The 17,823-nt window shown below is 30.0% G+C and overlaps 1 protein-coding gene across 1 annotated transcript; it reads right to left on the bottom strand.

Moving 5' to 3' along the window:
* Positions 1–346: 346 nt before the first annotated feature.
* LOC130449668 (forkhead box protein F-like) lies at positions 347–6,168 on the bottom strand. The gene is made up of 2 exons (XM_056787619.1): positions 5,253–6,168; positions 347–779 (listed from the first exon to the last, which is right to left on the bottom strand). Exons 1-2 carry the CDS (start codon positions 6,166–6,168, stop codon positions 622–624), a joined length of 1,074 nt encoding a protein of 357 aa, XP_056643597.1. The 3' UTR covers positions 347–621.
* Positions 6,169–17,823: the final 11,655 nt, after the last annotated feature.

Genomic DNA, 17,823 nt, shown 5'->3' with positions numbered 1-17,823 from the left:
TGGAGAAAGCGTTTGAAGACGAATAAGAAAAAAAAATAAGTCAAACTACAAATTACAATGTTTCATGTAGTTAAACGAAAATTGTAGAAAATACTGAAAGTGATATCGTGTGATAAGTTAAAAAATCGATAGACTATTTTTCGAAAGATTCAAGACCCCAAAATCGTTGGACTATTTATTAAATAAGATATTTATTACATTAGCTATAAAAAATTTGATTAGATGAATAAGTTCCTGGTAGTATTAACTTTAAACCAATAAAATATCGCTTTGGAATTTATTCCAATAATAGAAAACTCGGAATCATAAGAAAAGATGAATCGATGGAAATTTTCTAACCTGAAAACTTAAGTACTGAATACACTGTTTTGATACGCGTTTCTATAACCAAGTTATCGTCTTCAGAGACTGTTTGTTACCTATTTATCTTCAGTCTCTAAATACTATAATTTGACGACGATAACAACGAAACAACTGCGATTAATAAAAAGAAAAACTTGACGAATATATTGACAAGATAAATAACACAGAAAATGTAAGATATAATTAGAAAATAGATCTATTCAATACAAGAATAAACGAAAATTTTCTTTTTTTCAAAAAACATTCAGTTCATTATACCTACATGTTATATTTTACCGTGGGTTCGTAGTAAGTATGTGGGGTGTTAGCTGCAGGCGGTGAAGGAAGCGACGTTGGAATTGACGGAGGCGGTGGACTTAAATACGGCTTCCTATCACATTGAGGCGCCTGTATTGAATTACTGGGAGGCCTCATCACTAAAAACGAAACAGAAAAATATTAATAACTGACAGTTTTTATACATATGCGAATTTAAGAATTAGTTTCGACATTTATCAAAATATGATTTGACATTGATAATTTCCTTAATCATATTGATCCAAAAGTCAACGTTAATATCAAAATAAACATTTTTTTGCAACCACAATAAACAATTTTTTCAACGTTAGTTGTCTAGTAAAGTAAATAGCAGCCAGCATCATTTTTTTTGTATTTTATTCAAATTCAAAAATTTTGAATTCGTATAATTAAATTTATATTTTTTTTAATATTTCATTCACGATTTATTAAAGCAATTTTACTTTATTTATGATTCTTCAATCTATTTTCTAAATACTGAGATGTACGTCCTATCATCAGAAGGTACTTGAAATAACTTTTTTTTATTTTTAGGTGTTTTAGATTTTAATTTAATGAAATAATGTTTTATATCCTACACGATCTAAACTAATCTCCTATTATTTTGATAGTTCCTTCTACATTTTTGATATTTCCATTTCGTTTTCATTTTTATCTCGAAATTTGAATAAGCTAAATATCTAAATTAATGAAAAAACTCAAAGTTAAATAGCTCCATCACCCAAACATATAATAACTGATCTTTTTGTGGCATATGATGACATGAATTGAAAATCAAATACCTTAAGGACCTTATTGATTTGGTATTCCATCCTGTACTTATGAATATCAGGCAATCCTGACGAAAACTATACAAAGTTATGTTAGGTTATGTTAGGTTATGTTAGGTTATGTTAGGTTATGTTAGGTTATGTTAGGTTATGTTAGGTTATGTTAGATAATGTTAGGTTATGTTAGGTATATGAACATTTCAAGATAAATACCGAATGACGTGCGTTCGATGAAATAATTCAAAAATACTTGCGAAAATATTTGAAATCGAGACTAGTAAAATAGGTTAAGTTAGGTTAGGAGTGCCGTGTTTTGTTAAACAGCTCAATAATATGATTATTTATTGAAAATCGTCAAGCAAATGTTATTTCTTTATTAAAAAGTCTAAGAAATGATATCTTAGAGAAATAATTATGTCCAAATACAGAGTTTCTTTAAAATACTAAAATTTGACTGTCGACTCATGCAAAGTTGCCATTATTTTGATGTTTCTTCAAACATATTTCGTATTTTTATAATATATAGAAACTACTTTTCGGAAATTAAAACTTGTTACGATTGTAAATAATAAATTTTTCTTTGGTTATACAAAAAATTCATATCCGTTTGACTGTTTGGTAAATCAGGTGCCCCTGCTCTATTTTCAATTTTACGCGGATCATTAAAGTCGTAGATTTGCCCACCCAGCACGTGTCACGTGTCAGTAGCTTCTGTCATCTGAATCAACTGATGTGGTTCCGACTTACAGATAAAAGCACATACTCAAATTACATACCTGATAAACAAAATGCTGTGTCTGTTGAAAAGTAAAATAGTCGTTCAGGCAATATTTGAAATTATATTTAGATATGTCTCTTAGATGTTTTATGGATAATTGGTTTCGCGAAACTGTAAAAATATTGAAAATGTTCAATTTACTGATGAAAAAATGAAAAAAATCACAAAAATTCTTGAATCGACGATGGGCAGAACTGTAGATATTGGAACAGAGAAAAACCTCACTGGATGTTTGTGGATGGCACTCAAAATCATAATTTTTTAAGGACGTAGTTAATGGTGAGGTTTAACTAGATATTGCAAAGACTTTTTCCAAGCTCCACCGCAATTTGCATGTGAAGTTAGAAATTATTTTAACGATGTTTTTCCAAATAAGTGGATTGGGAAACGTGGAACGCTGGAATGGCCACCTAGACACCCCGATTTCAAACCTATCGATTAATTTTTTTAGGGGGTATTTAAAATCTAATATATATTTTAATAGATCAGACAAAATTGGCGATTTAAAAGTTAGGATAACAAAATTACTCCTGAGGTCATACAAATTGTTGTACGAGAATTTCAAAATCGTCAAGAAATGAATCGTGGTCATTTTTAACATTTAATTATTTGTAAAAAATCAAAATTTTACATCTTAAAAATTGATTTTCAACAGCAGACTAAAATCCCTTTCCAATAAGGTGTCCCCTTCCTTATTTTAAAATATTCGAGGGGGTGTTTATAATTCATAGAGGGTGCTGGATACTGGGATAATATTTTAATACTATAAATTGTCAATTTACGAATAAAAATCGACCTGTTTCAGGTGGACTTGGAAGTTTTTGGAAGCTGATTTGAAATGTTGTAATTTATATAGTTTCAATTTTTTAATTAACCTTATTATCTTGAACAAAAAAAATTCTTTAATTCACAAGAAGTATGGGTAATAATAAAAAAAATTTCGATCTTTGGGATTGGCCCATAATAGATTCGGAATTTATATTTGCTTTGTACATTATTTTGATATTTTCATGAAAAAGTTAACAGTTGCTTATTATTTAATAATACCTTCTACACTTTTACGATTTAAATAATTATTTATAATAATTGAAAGAATTGAATAATATGCTATTAAATTTTCAAAAAGGAATATTGATTTTTCGCCGAGTTGAATGCAAAAAATGATTACTCAATGTTAATCGAAAATTTTTCTTAAAATTCGATTTTGGCGAGTTTTTCCAAATTTGATTAAAAAAAAACGACATATTCGGATCCAGAAAACTCAAAAACATGAACTATTTTTTGGTATTAGTACGGATCTGGTAAATTTTTTTTGTTTTTAAGCGTCTTTTCGAAGCAATTCAAAATTTAAGTATATATTCAAACGTTTCATGAAATTTTTCAATACTTTATCAAAATTATATATCGATATCTAGTTTTATCTAGATATTTGTGTAAAGATCTTCATTTTTACGTGAAAATTTCAATAATTCAAAAGACAAATCCATTTTAATTACGTGTTTTAAATTTTATATTCAATTATTTGTTAAAATTAATTCCAACGTACTTAAAGAATTAAAAATATAAACAAATATTTTATTTGTGTTTCCTCAATTAAAGAAAAATAATTTCTAATGTACAATCACACGTTTTTTTTTTAAATATTTAATAATATCTATTAAAAAAGGTAAATGGGGGTGAAACCAGTTACTGAAACAATCTATGGGGGTTGGAATTTTGTAAAAAACTTCCTCAAACTAAGTACTTTTAGACTGTATATGTAGTAATGGATAATTAAAAACTTTGTCACTAATTTTTTTCAATTTAAAGTGCGAAGTCGTAATACCACAAAAAACATTTTCCAAAATTTCTCGCTCGGTCGGAAATTTGAAATTTCGGACAGTTTTTGATACTTTGCAAAATAATTGAATAATATGCTATTGAATTTTCAAAAAGGAATATTGATTTTTTGCCGAACTGAACGCAAAATTAATTACTCAATGTCAATCGAAAATTTTTCTTAAAATTCGATTTTGGCAAGGTTTTTCCAAATTTGATTAAAAACAAACGACATATTCGGATTCAGAAAACTCAAAAACATGAACTATTTTTTGGTATTAGTACGGATCTGGTAAATTTTTTTCGTTTTTAAGCGTCTTTTCGACGCTTTACCCCACGCAATTCAAAATTTAAGAATATATTCAAACGTTTCACGATATTTTTCAATACTTTATCAACATTATATATCGATATCTAGTTTTATTTAGATATTGGTGCAAAAAATCTTCATTTTTACGTGAAAATTTCAATAATTCAAAAGACAAATCCAATTTAAATTTTATATTCAATCATTTGTTAAAATTAATTTCAACGTACTTAAATAATTGAAAATATAAACAAATATTTTATTTCTGTTTCCTCAATTAAAGAAAAATAATTTCTAATGTACAATCACACGTTTTTTTTAACTATTTGATAATATCTAATTAAAAAGGGGAATGGGGGTGAAACCAGTTACTGGAACGATCTATGGGGGTTGAGACAAGCAAGATCCGTAGAATTTGGCGTGTGGACCCAAGAAAAAAATTTATTTCAAATAAAAAGTACGAAAAAACGATGTTTTTTTAGTCCCGAGAGAAAATTTACTGCTAAAACTTTCCCCAGTGCGTAGAGCAGTCCAATGGACATGATTTTTTGTATTTTTTTTTTCAAAATAAATCTTTTCATTATATTTCTTTGAACTGCAATACGGAAAACAGAATTTCAAGGACTTTTAGCAACTAAAACCATTCCACATCTTGAACTTTCTAAGGAGAATTCAATAGTTCAGCTGTAAACGCTGATAAGGATTCCCAGTGTTATAATTAGAAAAAGGAACTCGATAAATCCTTTGGGTCGTTGTGTATGTGATACTTAAGTCAAGATCTGAGTTAAGGCCGATGGAAAAATTCGATTTTCCGTTTGGCGTTCGTAGAAAAAAATTATTTTTAAGTGAAAATTTCAATATTTCAAAAGACAAAAGTTAGTAATTTTTTCAAGGATTTGAGATGTAAAAAAGTACTTACTGGTTTCCGAAGTGGAGGTTATACTTCCATAAGCAGGATAATAATTTTCGTTCATTACAGGCGATGGCGCTTCTTGTCCTTCGTTCATAGGACTCAAAGGAGCTTTCATGTAAGAACTCGAAATAGTACTATCGGAATAAGAAGGTAGAATCCCGGTAGCGCCTCCCCATTCCCTATCACATTGTTGTTGATACACCGATGAATATTCGTAACTTCCATAATGAGACGCGGATACTTGCGACGCACCATTATAAGAACAAGTACTATAATCTTGAGTGATAAGAGCTTGATGATCGTAAGTGGCAGTTTGATTCACCATATTGGCCATGTTATTAGTGAAAAACGTACCTGGATGATATTGGGGTTTCATAGCTTGACATTTCCTTCGGAAACCTCTAGGTCGCCGTCGGAAGGAACCTTCTTCGAACATAAATTCACTAGCTGGATCGATTGTCCAATAATGTCCTTTACCGGGACGACCTAATCCTTTTGGTAATTTGATAAAACATTCGTTTAACGAGAGGTTATGTCGCACGGAATTTTTCCAACCTTGATACGAACCTCTGAAAAAAGGAAATCTTTGTTGTAGGAACGTATAAATTTCACTAAGGGTTAATCGTTTCGTCGGTGAATTTTGTATCGCCATTACTATTAAAGCTATATAGGAATAGGGCGGTTTTTCTTGTCGACGTATACCGGATTTTTTATCGCTGCTTGTAGGTTTAGTATCCGCTTCGTTTTGGTTAGTATTAGTGGTGGTGGTGGTTTCTTGGGGTTGATCGTTCGATAAAATAACTCCTGTGTGATTTTGATGTAAATGTAATTGATGTAAATGCTGTTGTATGTTGTTGATGTTTTGATGCACCGCCGGACCGGCCGCTGCACTACTGACTTCATTTAACTGTGATTCCTTCATTATAAATTAAACATTTACACTAACTCAAACTAAACAATTTAAATTTTCTTCTTTATATTACAAACACTCGTAACGACTGTATGTATACACAAATATTGTATATATACAGTAAGTTTATATACAAAAAGGTCGATTTTATATACACAACTCGAAAATTTTTAAATGATACTGTTCTCGTAGAAGTTAAAGAGACGTCTGTGAGTAAAGATGTGTTTAGGATGTGGTCTTAGAATATTGGGTATAGATAGAGGACGAGATGCAGGCGGGGACTACATTATATTTATCGGCGTGTGTGGGATGTACCTCTACTCCTTCGAAAATTTTACTTTATGTGACTGACTAATCTCGAGATGTTATCATGGTAAGCGTCTCGGTTTTACCTCAAATACCCATTTATTTTTTTTTTATTTAAATATTAAATTACTAATAATATAACTTCAATAGTAAATTGAAACTTATATTTATAGAAATAACTATTATATTATACAGGGTGGTTCTATATTTGACCCACAACCATCTACCACAAAAATATCTTGATAAATAATTCACCTTGATATTGAAATTCGATTGTACAACTGAATATATATCTGTATACGTACCAAGACCGATAGTATTCACTGACTAGTTGGAACAAAAACTAATTTATTGGAGCTTGTAGCAAATTTTGGATATTTTGAACTTTTATCAAACTAAAAATCCAATATTTCGGTGAATATGTTCATTATAGTCATTGAAACTACATTATAAGTGAAAAGGTGAATAGAAAATTCAAACCGTGTATGTAATTTGTGTTAACGCACTTGGTTTGTTTGAAGTTTCTTATAATTTGACTAAAAAATCCATCAAATAAACATTTTTAAAGTGTTTCTATATTCTATATTTGACCGACAACCCTCTACCACAAAAATATCTCGATAAATAATTCATCTTGATAATGGAATTCGAATGTACAACCGAATATATATCTGTATACGTACCAAGACCGATAGTATTCACTGACTAGTTGGAACAAAAACTAATTTATTGGAGCTTGTAGCAAATTTTGGGAATTTCGAACTTTTATCAAATTAAAAATCCAATATTTTGGTAAATATTTTCATTATCGTCATTGAAACTACATTATAAGTGAAAAGGTGAATAGAAAATTCAAACCGTGTATGTAATTTGTGTTAACGCTCTTGGTTTGTTTGAAGTTTCTTATAATTTGACTAAAAAATTCATCAAATAAACATTTTTAAAGTGTTTCTAGATTCTATATTTGACCGACAACCCTCTACCACAAAAATATCTCGATAAATAATTCATCTTGATAATGGAATTCGAATGTACAACCGAATATATATCTGTATACGTACCAAGACCGATAGTATTCACTGACTAGTTGGAACAAAAACTAATTTATTGGAGCTTGTAGCAAATTTTGGGAATTTCGAACTTTTATCAAATTAAAAATCCAATATTTCGGTGAATATGTTCATTATAGTCATTGAAACTACATTATAAGTGAAAAGGTGAATAGAAAATTCAAACCGTGTATGTAATTTGTGTTAACGCACTTGGTTTGTTTGAAGTTTCTTATAATTTGACTAAAAAATCCATCAAATAAACATTTTTAAAGTGTTTCTATATTCTATATTTGACCGACAACCCTCTACCACAAAAATATCTCGATAAATAATTCATCTTGATAATGGAATTCGAATGTACAACCGAATATATATCTGTATACGTACCAAGACGGCTAGTATTTACTGACTAGTTAGAACAAAAACTAATTTATTGGAGCTTGTAGCAAATTTTGGATATTTTGAACTTTTATCAAACTAAAAATCCAATATTTCGGTAAATATTTTCATTATCGTCATTGAAACTACATTATAAGTGGAAAGGTGAATAGAAAATTCAAACCGTGTATGTAATTTGTGTTAACGCACTTGGTTTGTTTGAAGTTTCTTATAATTTGACTAAAAAATCCATCAAATAAACATTTTTAAAGTGTTTCTATATTCTATATTTGACCGACAACCCTCTACCACAAAAATATCTCGATAAATAATTCACCTTGATATTGAAATTCGATTGTACAACTGAATATATATCTGTATACGTACCAAGACGGCTAGTATTTACTGACTAGTTAGAACAAAAACTAATTTATTGGAGCTTGTAGCAAATTTTGGATATTTTGAACTTTTATCAAACTAAAAATCCAATATTTCGGTCAATATTTTCATTATAGTCATTGAAACTACATTATAAGTGGAAAGGTGAATAGAAAATTCAAACCGTGTATGTAATTTGTGTTAACGCACTTGGTTTGTTTGAAGTTTCTTATAATTTGACTAAAAAATCCATCAAATAAACATTTTTAAAGTGTTTCTATATTCTATATTTGACCGACAACCCTCTACCACAAAAATATCTCGATAAATAATTCACCTTGATATTGAAATTCGATTGTACAACTGAATATATATCTGTATACGTACCAAGACCGATAGTATTCACTGACTAGTTGGAACAAAAACTAATTTATTGGAGCTTGTAGCAAATTTTGGATATTTTGAACTTTTTTCAAACTAAAAATCCAATATTTCGGTAAATATTTTCATTATCGTCATTGAAACTACATTATAAGTGAAAAGGTGAAAAGAAATTTCAAACAGTGTATGTAATTTGTGTTAACGCACTTGGTTTATTAGAAGTTTGTTATAATTTGACTAAAAAATTCATCAAATAAATATTTTTAAAGTGTTTCTTTATTTTATATATTCTTATAGGGCATAGTTACTGAGAATAGGGTGCTCAAAATTTTTCAAATTCGGTCACCAATATAATCGTTAATAAAATAATATATTGACATGAAGAGACTGAAAAAATTTAACCACTCGGGGTTAATTGTCACCTATTTTTTACGCCATTGGAACAAATTCTTTTTTCAATTTTGTTTTAAATTTCCCGATTATTGTTAGATAAAAAACTAATAACCTTCAATTGAGCTAAAATAAACTGTGTTGTAGAAATTTGCCCCTAAACAAAAGTTTGCAGGTGTAGTTATGTTAGTTTTATAATGGCGTAAAAAATAGGTGACAATTAACCCCGAATGGTAGATTTTTTCAAAGTTTGCTTATTTCAAAATATTACTTTGATAAGGAGTACACTGGACACCAAATCTGAAAAAAAAAATCTTGATTTATGGGAAATTTTTTATTTTGATTTAAAATTTAGAACACCCTATATCTCAGCAACTAGGCCCCGTAAGAATATATAGAATATAGAAACACTTTAAAAATTTTTATTTGATGAATTTTTTAGTCAAATTATAAGAAACTTCAAACAAACCAAGTGCGTTAACACAAATTACATACACGGTTTGAATTTTCTATTCACCTTTTCACTTATAATGTAGTTTCAATGACTATAATGAAAATATTCACCGAAATATTGGATTTTTAGTTTGATAAAAGTTCAAAATTTCCAAAATTTGCTACAAGCTCTAATAAATTAGTTTTTGTTCCAACTAGTCAGTGAATACTATCGGTCTTGGTACGTATACAGATATATATTCAGTTGTACAATCGAATTTCAATATCAAGGTGAATTATTTATCGAGATATTTTTGTGGTAGAGGGTTGTAGGTCAAATATAGAATATAGAAACACTTTAAAAATGTTTAATTGTGGAATTCTTTAGTCAAATTATAACAAACTTCTAATAAACCAAGTGTGTTAACACATAATACATACACGGTTTGAATTTTCGAGATAAAAGTTCCAAAATTTGCTACAAGCTCCAATAAATTAGTTTTTGTTCTAACTAGTCAGTAAATACTAACCGTCTTGGTACGTATACAGATATATATTAGGTTGCACATTCGAATTTCAGTATCAAGATGAATTATTTATCGAGTTATTTTTGTGGTAGAGTGTTGTTGGTTTAATATAGGATATAGAAACACTTTTAAAATGATTAATTGAGGAATTTTTTAGTCAAATTAAAACAAACTTTCAACAAACCAAGCGTGTTAACACATATTCCATACACGGTTTGAATTTTCGGAATAAAAGTTCCAAAATTAGCTACAAGCTCCAATAAATTAGTTTTTGTTCTAACTAGTCAGTAAATACTAACCGTCTTGGTACGTATACAGATATATATATATATATATATATATTAGGTTGCACAATCGAATTTCAGTATCAAGATGAATTATTTAACGACATATTTTTGTGGTAGAGTGTTGTTGGTCTAATATAGGATATAGAAACACTTTTAAAATGATTAATTGAGGAATTTTTTAGTCAAATTAAAACAAACTTTCAACAAACCAAGCGTGTTAACACATATTCCATACACGGTTTGAATTTTCGGAATAAAAGTTCCAAAATTAGCTACAAGCTCCAATAAATTAGTTTTTGTTCTAACTAGTCAGTAAATACTATCGGTCTTGGTACATTTACAAATATATTTTTGGTTGTACATTCCAATAGGAATAGTAACCGCTTGACTTTCCCATAGACTTTTTGGTCTTTCTTTTGAACAGTTTCCAAAGGGTTTCCCTGTTATTTTTTCAACTTGATTAATATTTTTCATCCGTTTTATGTGTCCTAGCCATCGATTTCAGCGTTCATGAAGACTCTATATTATCTGTCTCTACCACTCTATCAGCTTTCGTTAGATTCATCGTTTCTCTTCCATATATTACTATACTATATTACTAGATATTCATTTTAGTTTGTCCACTGATTTTTTTTGCATATCATTAGAATCCGGTAGCCTGCTTGAATCATTTGGGTAATTTCCTCTTTGACCAAATGATTTTTTCCACATAGTATGTTAAGAACATTACGTCATACAGATTTTTTAGATATAAGGGTTTAAAATTTGACTTTTAAAGATCTTCACGTTCATAAATAATAATTTTAATACAAAAACTACTTGAAGGTGAATTGTTAGAACCTTCATTAACAACGAGTGGCTTGATTATTTCATTTTATATCGTTTATTTATAGCTCTGTACAGCTTATGGTTATAAAAAACTATGATAATTTAAGAAAATATTTAGATTATTTTGTAAAAATATTCAAAAAGTTAGTAGCTACCTCTCTAGACAATTTCCACATTATATCATTCATTGTACTATGTCCAAAAGATTAGAAATGATGATAAATAAACAGTCCTCTGGTTTTTTTTGAAAATATAGACGAATCCGAAAAGAAAAATCTAGATTTCGACGATCAAAACTAAGCTATAAACAAGGTATTCGATATTGATACTGCGGCCACATATTTTATTTAATTCAAACTTTCCTCACTATTAGTTTTTGCTAACTTTGTCTACGGTCAACTTTATACAAAATCAATTTATACAATTAGCAGATGAAAACTTCCGAGCACCATCGGGTATAGTTTGGGAAAAGACAAGCTTCGAAGTCCTCAAAAAAATCACCTGTTTGGAAAGCGATCAAGAAGCTAGAAAACCAGGCAGTTGAAAAAGAAAAATTTGTAGACTTTAAGTACCTGAAGGAAGAGAATGATGACTAGATTACTTCCCCTCCCCTTGCCAAGGAAAAAGAGCTCTCAAGTTGAAGGGTTGCGAAGAAACTGCCCCAAATTTTCTTATTTTGGGCTCCTCTATACGATTTTTTTTTCGAATTGAATGACGTGTTTAAATAAATTACATATTTATGACGCTGTTTAGCAAATTCCTTGAGAATGTGCTAAATTTATATAATTTCGTAACGAGACGGTGATTGATGTGTTAACGATCGATTTTATTATGACTGTACAATTTCAACACTAGGAAAAATATGGTTTTACCTCTAAGCTTACCAAATGTTTATTTTTGACCACTTTTAACAGTTCTATTAATTTAATTTCGATCGATCAAGGTATTTCGACGTAATTACAAATTTCTTCATTCGTAGTTTGTTGTTTCAATTACTATTCATTATTATGAGTATATTGTTCAATTTTTTTTAATATAAAAATAACCAATAAATAGGGGGGATAAAGCTAGAGGCTTGGGGGGGGCTATAGTCCCGGGCCCCAGTTCCAGGAGCTCCCCATCAATTGGAAAACATTCTGTATTTTTTTATGCATTGATATTATTTTTTGTTAATTTTTCCGGGTTTCCGTAATAACCTTAAGGGGGCCTCGTCATTATTTTAGCCCCGGGCGTTATAAATCTTAATCCGGCCCTGATAATTGGCTGACGAGAATCAAAAATCTTCCAAATGAATTAAGGAAAAATGTTCCTACGGCTGATAAATGATAAAATTCGTTACATAATTTATCGTAAAATTGGTACAATTTTGAAAATTAAAAGAGATTTTCAAATACAACAAAAAATTATTTTTGTTGCTTTGGATATCTTCATAAATTCCTATATTTTTGATATCGTCAAAAACACAAAATATCTTTCGTGAGTTTAGGAATTTTTTGTCAAAGAAAAGCAGTTTATCCTAGCGATTTAACAAACTGTTTCATGATGGGACCAACTTCAACGTATTTATTTTCATTATACGATGAAAACGACAGTAATAAACAAAAGAGAAGAAGAAAGGTAATGAGAACTATAACAGGTCAAAACATAACAAAGAAGAAATAGAGATAAAGTTGGGGAAGCAAAATATAGTGAAATACATAAAAGCACAAAGACTCAACTGGACTGGGCATATAATAAGAATTAAATCAATTGAAATGATCAAAAAAATAACGCAATTTATTCCATTGCGGCCAAGGACAAGAGGCAGGATGAGAAAAACTCGGAGAAACGAAATAGAGCAAGACATAAGAGCACTCAATATAGAAAACTGGAAAGCAAAATGCCGGAACCGAAAAGAATGGAAAATAACAACAAAAGCAGCCAAAATAGACGATAAACTGTAAAGAAAATAAAAATTAGAAAACGAGGAGTAATCCATCCCATAAAAAAAAAGATTTAAAGCGCCAAAAGCGATAAGCATAATTCACAGTATTGAGAGACTTGATGATGATGATGTATCTAATAGTTTCGAGCTAATAAACATCAATTTTGCTGTAGCTTCGATCTTCCATGTCTTGTTCTAAGAGTTCATATAAATTTCTAGGCACTGAAGAGTCGGTGAAAGCTGCTCTGGACGTCGAATCAACAATTTATAATTAGATTGTTTTCCAAAATCTTCTCAATTAAGATCACTACACTTTTACAAGCGTTTGAACCAATTGCCGAAGCATTGGGGTACCTCCAAACGTTTTTATTTTCAACTGAGATCTCGAATTGTCGTGCTGCTATTGTTTCCTACGATTTCTGTCCAATAAAAGCTGCTACGTTGCTCTAATGGAACGGCAGTGACATTTCAAGTTGTTTGCTTCGAGGTGCTTCGTGCGCGAACAACTTTTGTTGGATTCGGCTCTTCTTGAAAGACCCAAATCTGGTTGACAGCCAAATGTTCCTGCAATCCCAGGGTATATCCCAAAACGATCTTGCAATTTATCCTGTAACGGAGTGCGATGTCGATTGAATTCAGAATACCAGGTGGTTAGATATGAAACTTCATCACCAAAAGTCGAAGCCAATTGATCAGCCCTTTACTGCTCTATTCTTTGACCAAGATATCTCAAAGCTCTTAGATGGGGCTAAACCAGAAACTAGACATTTGCTTTTTGGTATACCAATAATCAAAACTTTATGTAAGTGATTGTTATTTTTGTTTGATTCAAACAAAAGACGTTACAACCAAGTTCAAACAAACCCATCCTGCATAGTTCCAAAGGCTCCAAATCAAGCAGAAAGTCATGATTCTGTTCTTAGTCAACCTGATAAAAGAGTGATCCAAGTTATGAACCATCAACTTTCAGTAACCGCATTTATTTATACAAAATGATTCAAACTTATTTAGATTTAGACCTTTTGGGATCTAATATTTTTCTAAAGTAGATGATTTAGAATATTGTAATAACATTCCTGTAGGGACTATTGAATATGATCCGAGCTGGTCATTAACTACTCAAAAACTAGCTTAATGAGAACAAATATCTTTCAGTGGTTCTGATATGAAAGAAGCTTCGAAAACATGAAAAAACATGTATGGAAAATTTTTGGAGATTTTAAAGTCAGCACACAAAGAAAGTATGTCCTAAACATGGATCACCAAATGTTACAAATGATCCTTCAGTTTATCCTGACAACATATTTTTATCACCGTTGAATTTAGAGCTCAAAAATTTTGCAAAAACTACGCCTAAAGATTGTGGCAGAAGATTTTTATATCTGAACGAAAATGAATGATAAAAATTTTTAAGAAAAGTTAAACGATTTGGTAAAAACGGCCTGTAAATGTTTTGTGATGTGCCCAGAATTTTCTAGGAAACCATATCAGCGGAAAAATACATAGACTTAAGCAATTAGCTTCAGGATATAATATGTCTTCGAAAATAAATGTCTAATTTGGATTTTATGCCCGATATTTTGGATACAATCAATAACAAATATTTCATGGTTAATATAAAATCGCCATTAAGAGATAAAAAGTCCAGGATACTTGCAGATTACTGCTGGAAACTTGCCAGATGCCAAACATTTAGGAAAATCATTAATTGTACAATAATGAATAGTTTTTCTAAATGTTTTTTGAACTTTTTATAAAAATATACGTTCGACAAAAATTTTTTTGTAGTAACACAAGTAACACAACTAACTATTGGTAATTTGGATCCATATTTTTGCCCAAAAATCCCCTCACTATACTAACAAATGCCTTCCATGCTCAAAGTTCTTGACTGGGGAGCTTTTTTCACCTATATTAACCACCCCGGAAGAACCTGCGACAAAAAAATCGTTTTTTTATACCTACAAGCTAAATAAATCATTTTTGTAATAAATAATTAATTTGTAATTTGAAAATAATAATTTCATAGTTACTTTGAATACTAACATTGTAAATATGAATGAAAATTATAAATCGAACAACCCTGTATATATAAAAATAATTTTCACATTACATACTAGCTACAGATTGCTTGGAATCTTCGTTTATATCATTCATGTACCGATTTTTTAATTTGTTAACGGAAAAAGTATTTTCATCATCATCATCATCGTCGTCGTCGTCTTCTTCAAATGTTAGGTTATCAAAATTTTCCGTTTCCTTCAAAAAACATTATAATTAGATGATTTTTTCCATTAATCATGAAGAAAAATTACAAAAAACGGAAAAACAAAGCAACAGGAACCAAAAATTGGGGATGTTTTCAAAGAACCTGAAGGAGGAACAAAAAAAGAACAACCGACATAAAGCATTAAGACATTATTGGTTATAGTACGGGGTGAAGAAAAGCTTCGAATAGAAAGTATCGAAAGAAAGCGAAAATTGAAAGATTAGACCTCACTACAAGATTCATGACAGGTCAGAAGAGGTTTAGCTGCACCCTTTATCAACAAAAATTGGAAAATCGAAGATAGATATTTTTACGAATCTTATTTGTGCCCATAGGAAGATCCAAGACTTGGGGAAGTGTTCGAAGAGCCTGAAGGTAAAACAGATGAAGTAGAACCCAATCAGCACAGCAAGACATTGTTATTGATACTAGAAGATGCAGAAAGAAAAGTAGTAAGATTATCAATAATGACAAAACTAAGAATTTCCAAAAGTAACAGCCTTTACATACATACATAATTGAGCTATTGAAAAGTAGTACGTGTTAGGGCTTAATAAATATTTTTCCTATTATCGGACGGGTATTTCTTGTCGGTCAGCATATTGTTTGGTGGTCATAGTAAATACAAAATTCGCTTCAACACACCAAACATAAATTTTGTAGAGTAGTATAATAAATAATTCAAAATTTCTCATCGATTTGAGTAGATTTGTTAATGATAATAGGATTTTAATAAAAATTTTAGTAAAGAAAATTCTATTTATACAACAACTAAAAGAAAAATAAATAATCTGTCGTTAACAATAAAAGTGAACGGAATGTTTCTTGTTGTAGGCCCGGAAATGGAAATTACTACAAATTAAGGACGTTAAAAATGTTTCTTAATAGTTCTGAAAATATAACGAAATGTTATAAATCTACCAGAGATTCACCAATAGTAGGCGTAAAATACTAAACGTCGAGGCGGAGTTCGCTGTTAAATGGGAGGATCTCTTTTGAAAATAAATGGGATGAAACACATACAGAAAACAGGGCCGGATTCAGCAAATCCAATCCGATTAAGAATCTCAAAAAACAAAAATAAAGTTTACATAGAATATTGATTGAAAATCACATGTAATAAGAGAGAAATTCATTGGTTAAAGTTTGGTAGAATAAGGAGGATTTTGTAAGGACGAAAGGTTTGTTAAAGTAGACCCTGATATAGGAATAGCTCCTCTGCAAAGCTGGGGTTGTGGTGGTTACGTTCTATTATGTTTATCTAACTATTTCCGAACGGAGATTTTGGACAAAAGAAAACGAAAAGTTTGTAAGCATAAACAACTCTTCTCGGTTTGAGTTTTTTTTTTAATTTTTCCTTGAAATCCGTTATGACAATCGTGTATACGAGGGTCGTTATCTAAGTTTTGATTTAATTCATTCAAGCTTAAAATCGACCGAAACTTTCATCGATCTTCTTGAAAATTTGGAATTAAGTTCATCTTACCCTCCTCTTCAAACCCGACTTAGTCGCAAAGTATACTTTTTATTTTTAAGGGGTGAAAATTACCCCTTACTCCAATAAATTGAAAAGTAATGAATTAAAGCTGTAATTATGTTCAAAAATAATAAATGTTTATTGTTTTGTATCATGACTTTAATATTTTGATATTTTACAGCTCACCCTCACTATTTTTAATAATGCAACCACCAAATAAATACTTCAAACAGATCAAAACATGGACGTTTCGTGATTTTCCAGCATTGTCTCTAGAAAGTATTCGGTTTTTTAATAATAACTCGACTTCTCTTTGAGATTTTTGCATTTATCCATACATCATTTTGTAGGGAATTTCATAAGCTACAAAACTATGACAGTTGCAACCCTTTTCTTCAGAGAATTTTGATGTTAAAGGGTAAAAAAGACTTAGCATTGAAATTAATATTTTAAACGCTTATATCTCGGTTAATTTTCAAGCTACGTGTGCTTAAAAAAGAGCGAGATGTTCAGTAAAATAAAAGCTAAATCTTAGTTACAAACCAATTTCTTCGTTGATCCAATAGTTTTTGAGATATTTTGAAAAAACGAATCGAAAAAAAAATCACATTAAACAACTTTTTTCGAAATATACTTGTTGCAAACCATTCAAACTTTTGGAACTTGTTATTAGGGCTTAAACAAAGATAATTCACATGGGCTACGATTAATTTTAATTTTGCCGCACATGGTGTCAAATTTACCGACATTTTTTTTCAAATTCGAGTTACTTAACTTATTTCCGTCATAACTTGCTTAATTTTTAAGCTAGACGGTTTTATAAAAGCTGATTTTAAAGGTCTGAAAAAGCTCTTTAAAAATGTTTATCACAATTTTTTATGAAAAATTGTTCGTTTTTCCGTTATTTGAGCTCAAACCTCTGCAGAAATTTACGAAAAAGAAAAAATTGGCTTTCAGTGACTCATAATCTGCTGAATATTATTTAAAAAAATTTAAATTAAACTGACTAATTTCTTTGTTTTTTTATAAGCTTCAATT

This window comes from Diorhabda sublineata, chromosome 10 (genome assembly GCF_026230105.1).
Source record: "Diorhabda sublineata isolate icDioSubl1.1 chromosome 10, icDioSubl1.1, whole genome shotgun sequence".
NCBI lineage: Eukaryota > Metazoa > Arthropoda > Insecta > Coleoptera > Chrysomelidae > Diorhabda > Diorhabda sublineata.
Note: the sequence above shows the minus strand (reverse complement) of the source record. Positions and strands in the feature narration are given on the sequence as shown.

What these genes read in the sequence shown, in the direction of transcription:
- LOC130449668 (XM_056787619.1), bottom strand. Translation starts at nt 6,168, where the DNA reads ATGAAGGAATCACAGTTAAATGAAGTCAGTAGTGCAGCGGCCGGTCCG. An exon ending in AACCTCCACTTCGGAAACCA is followed by an intron (nt 780 to 5,252) that starts GTAAGTACTTTT and finishes TTTCGTTTTTAG; the next exon opens with TGATGAGGCCTCCCAGTAAT.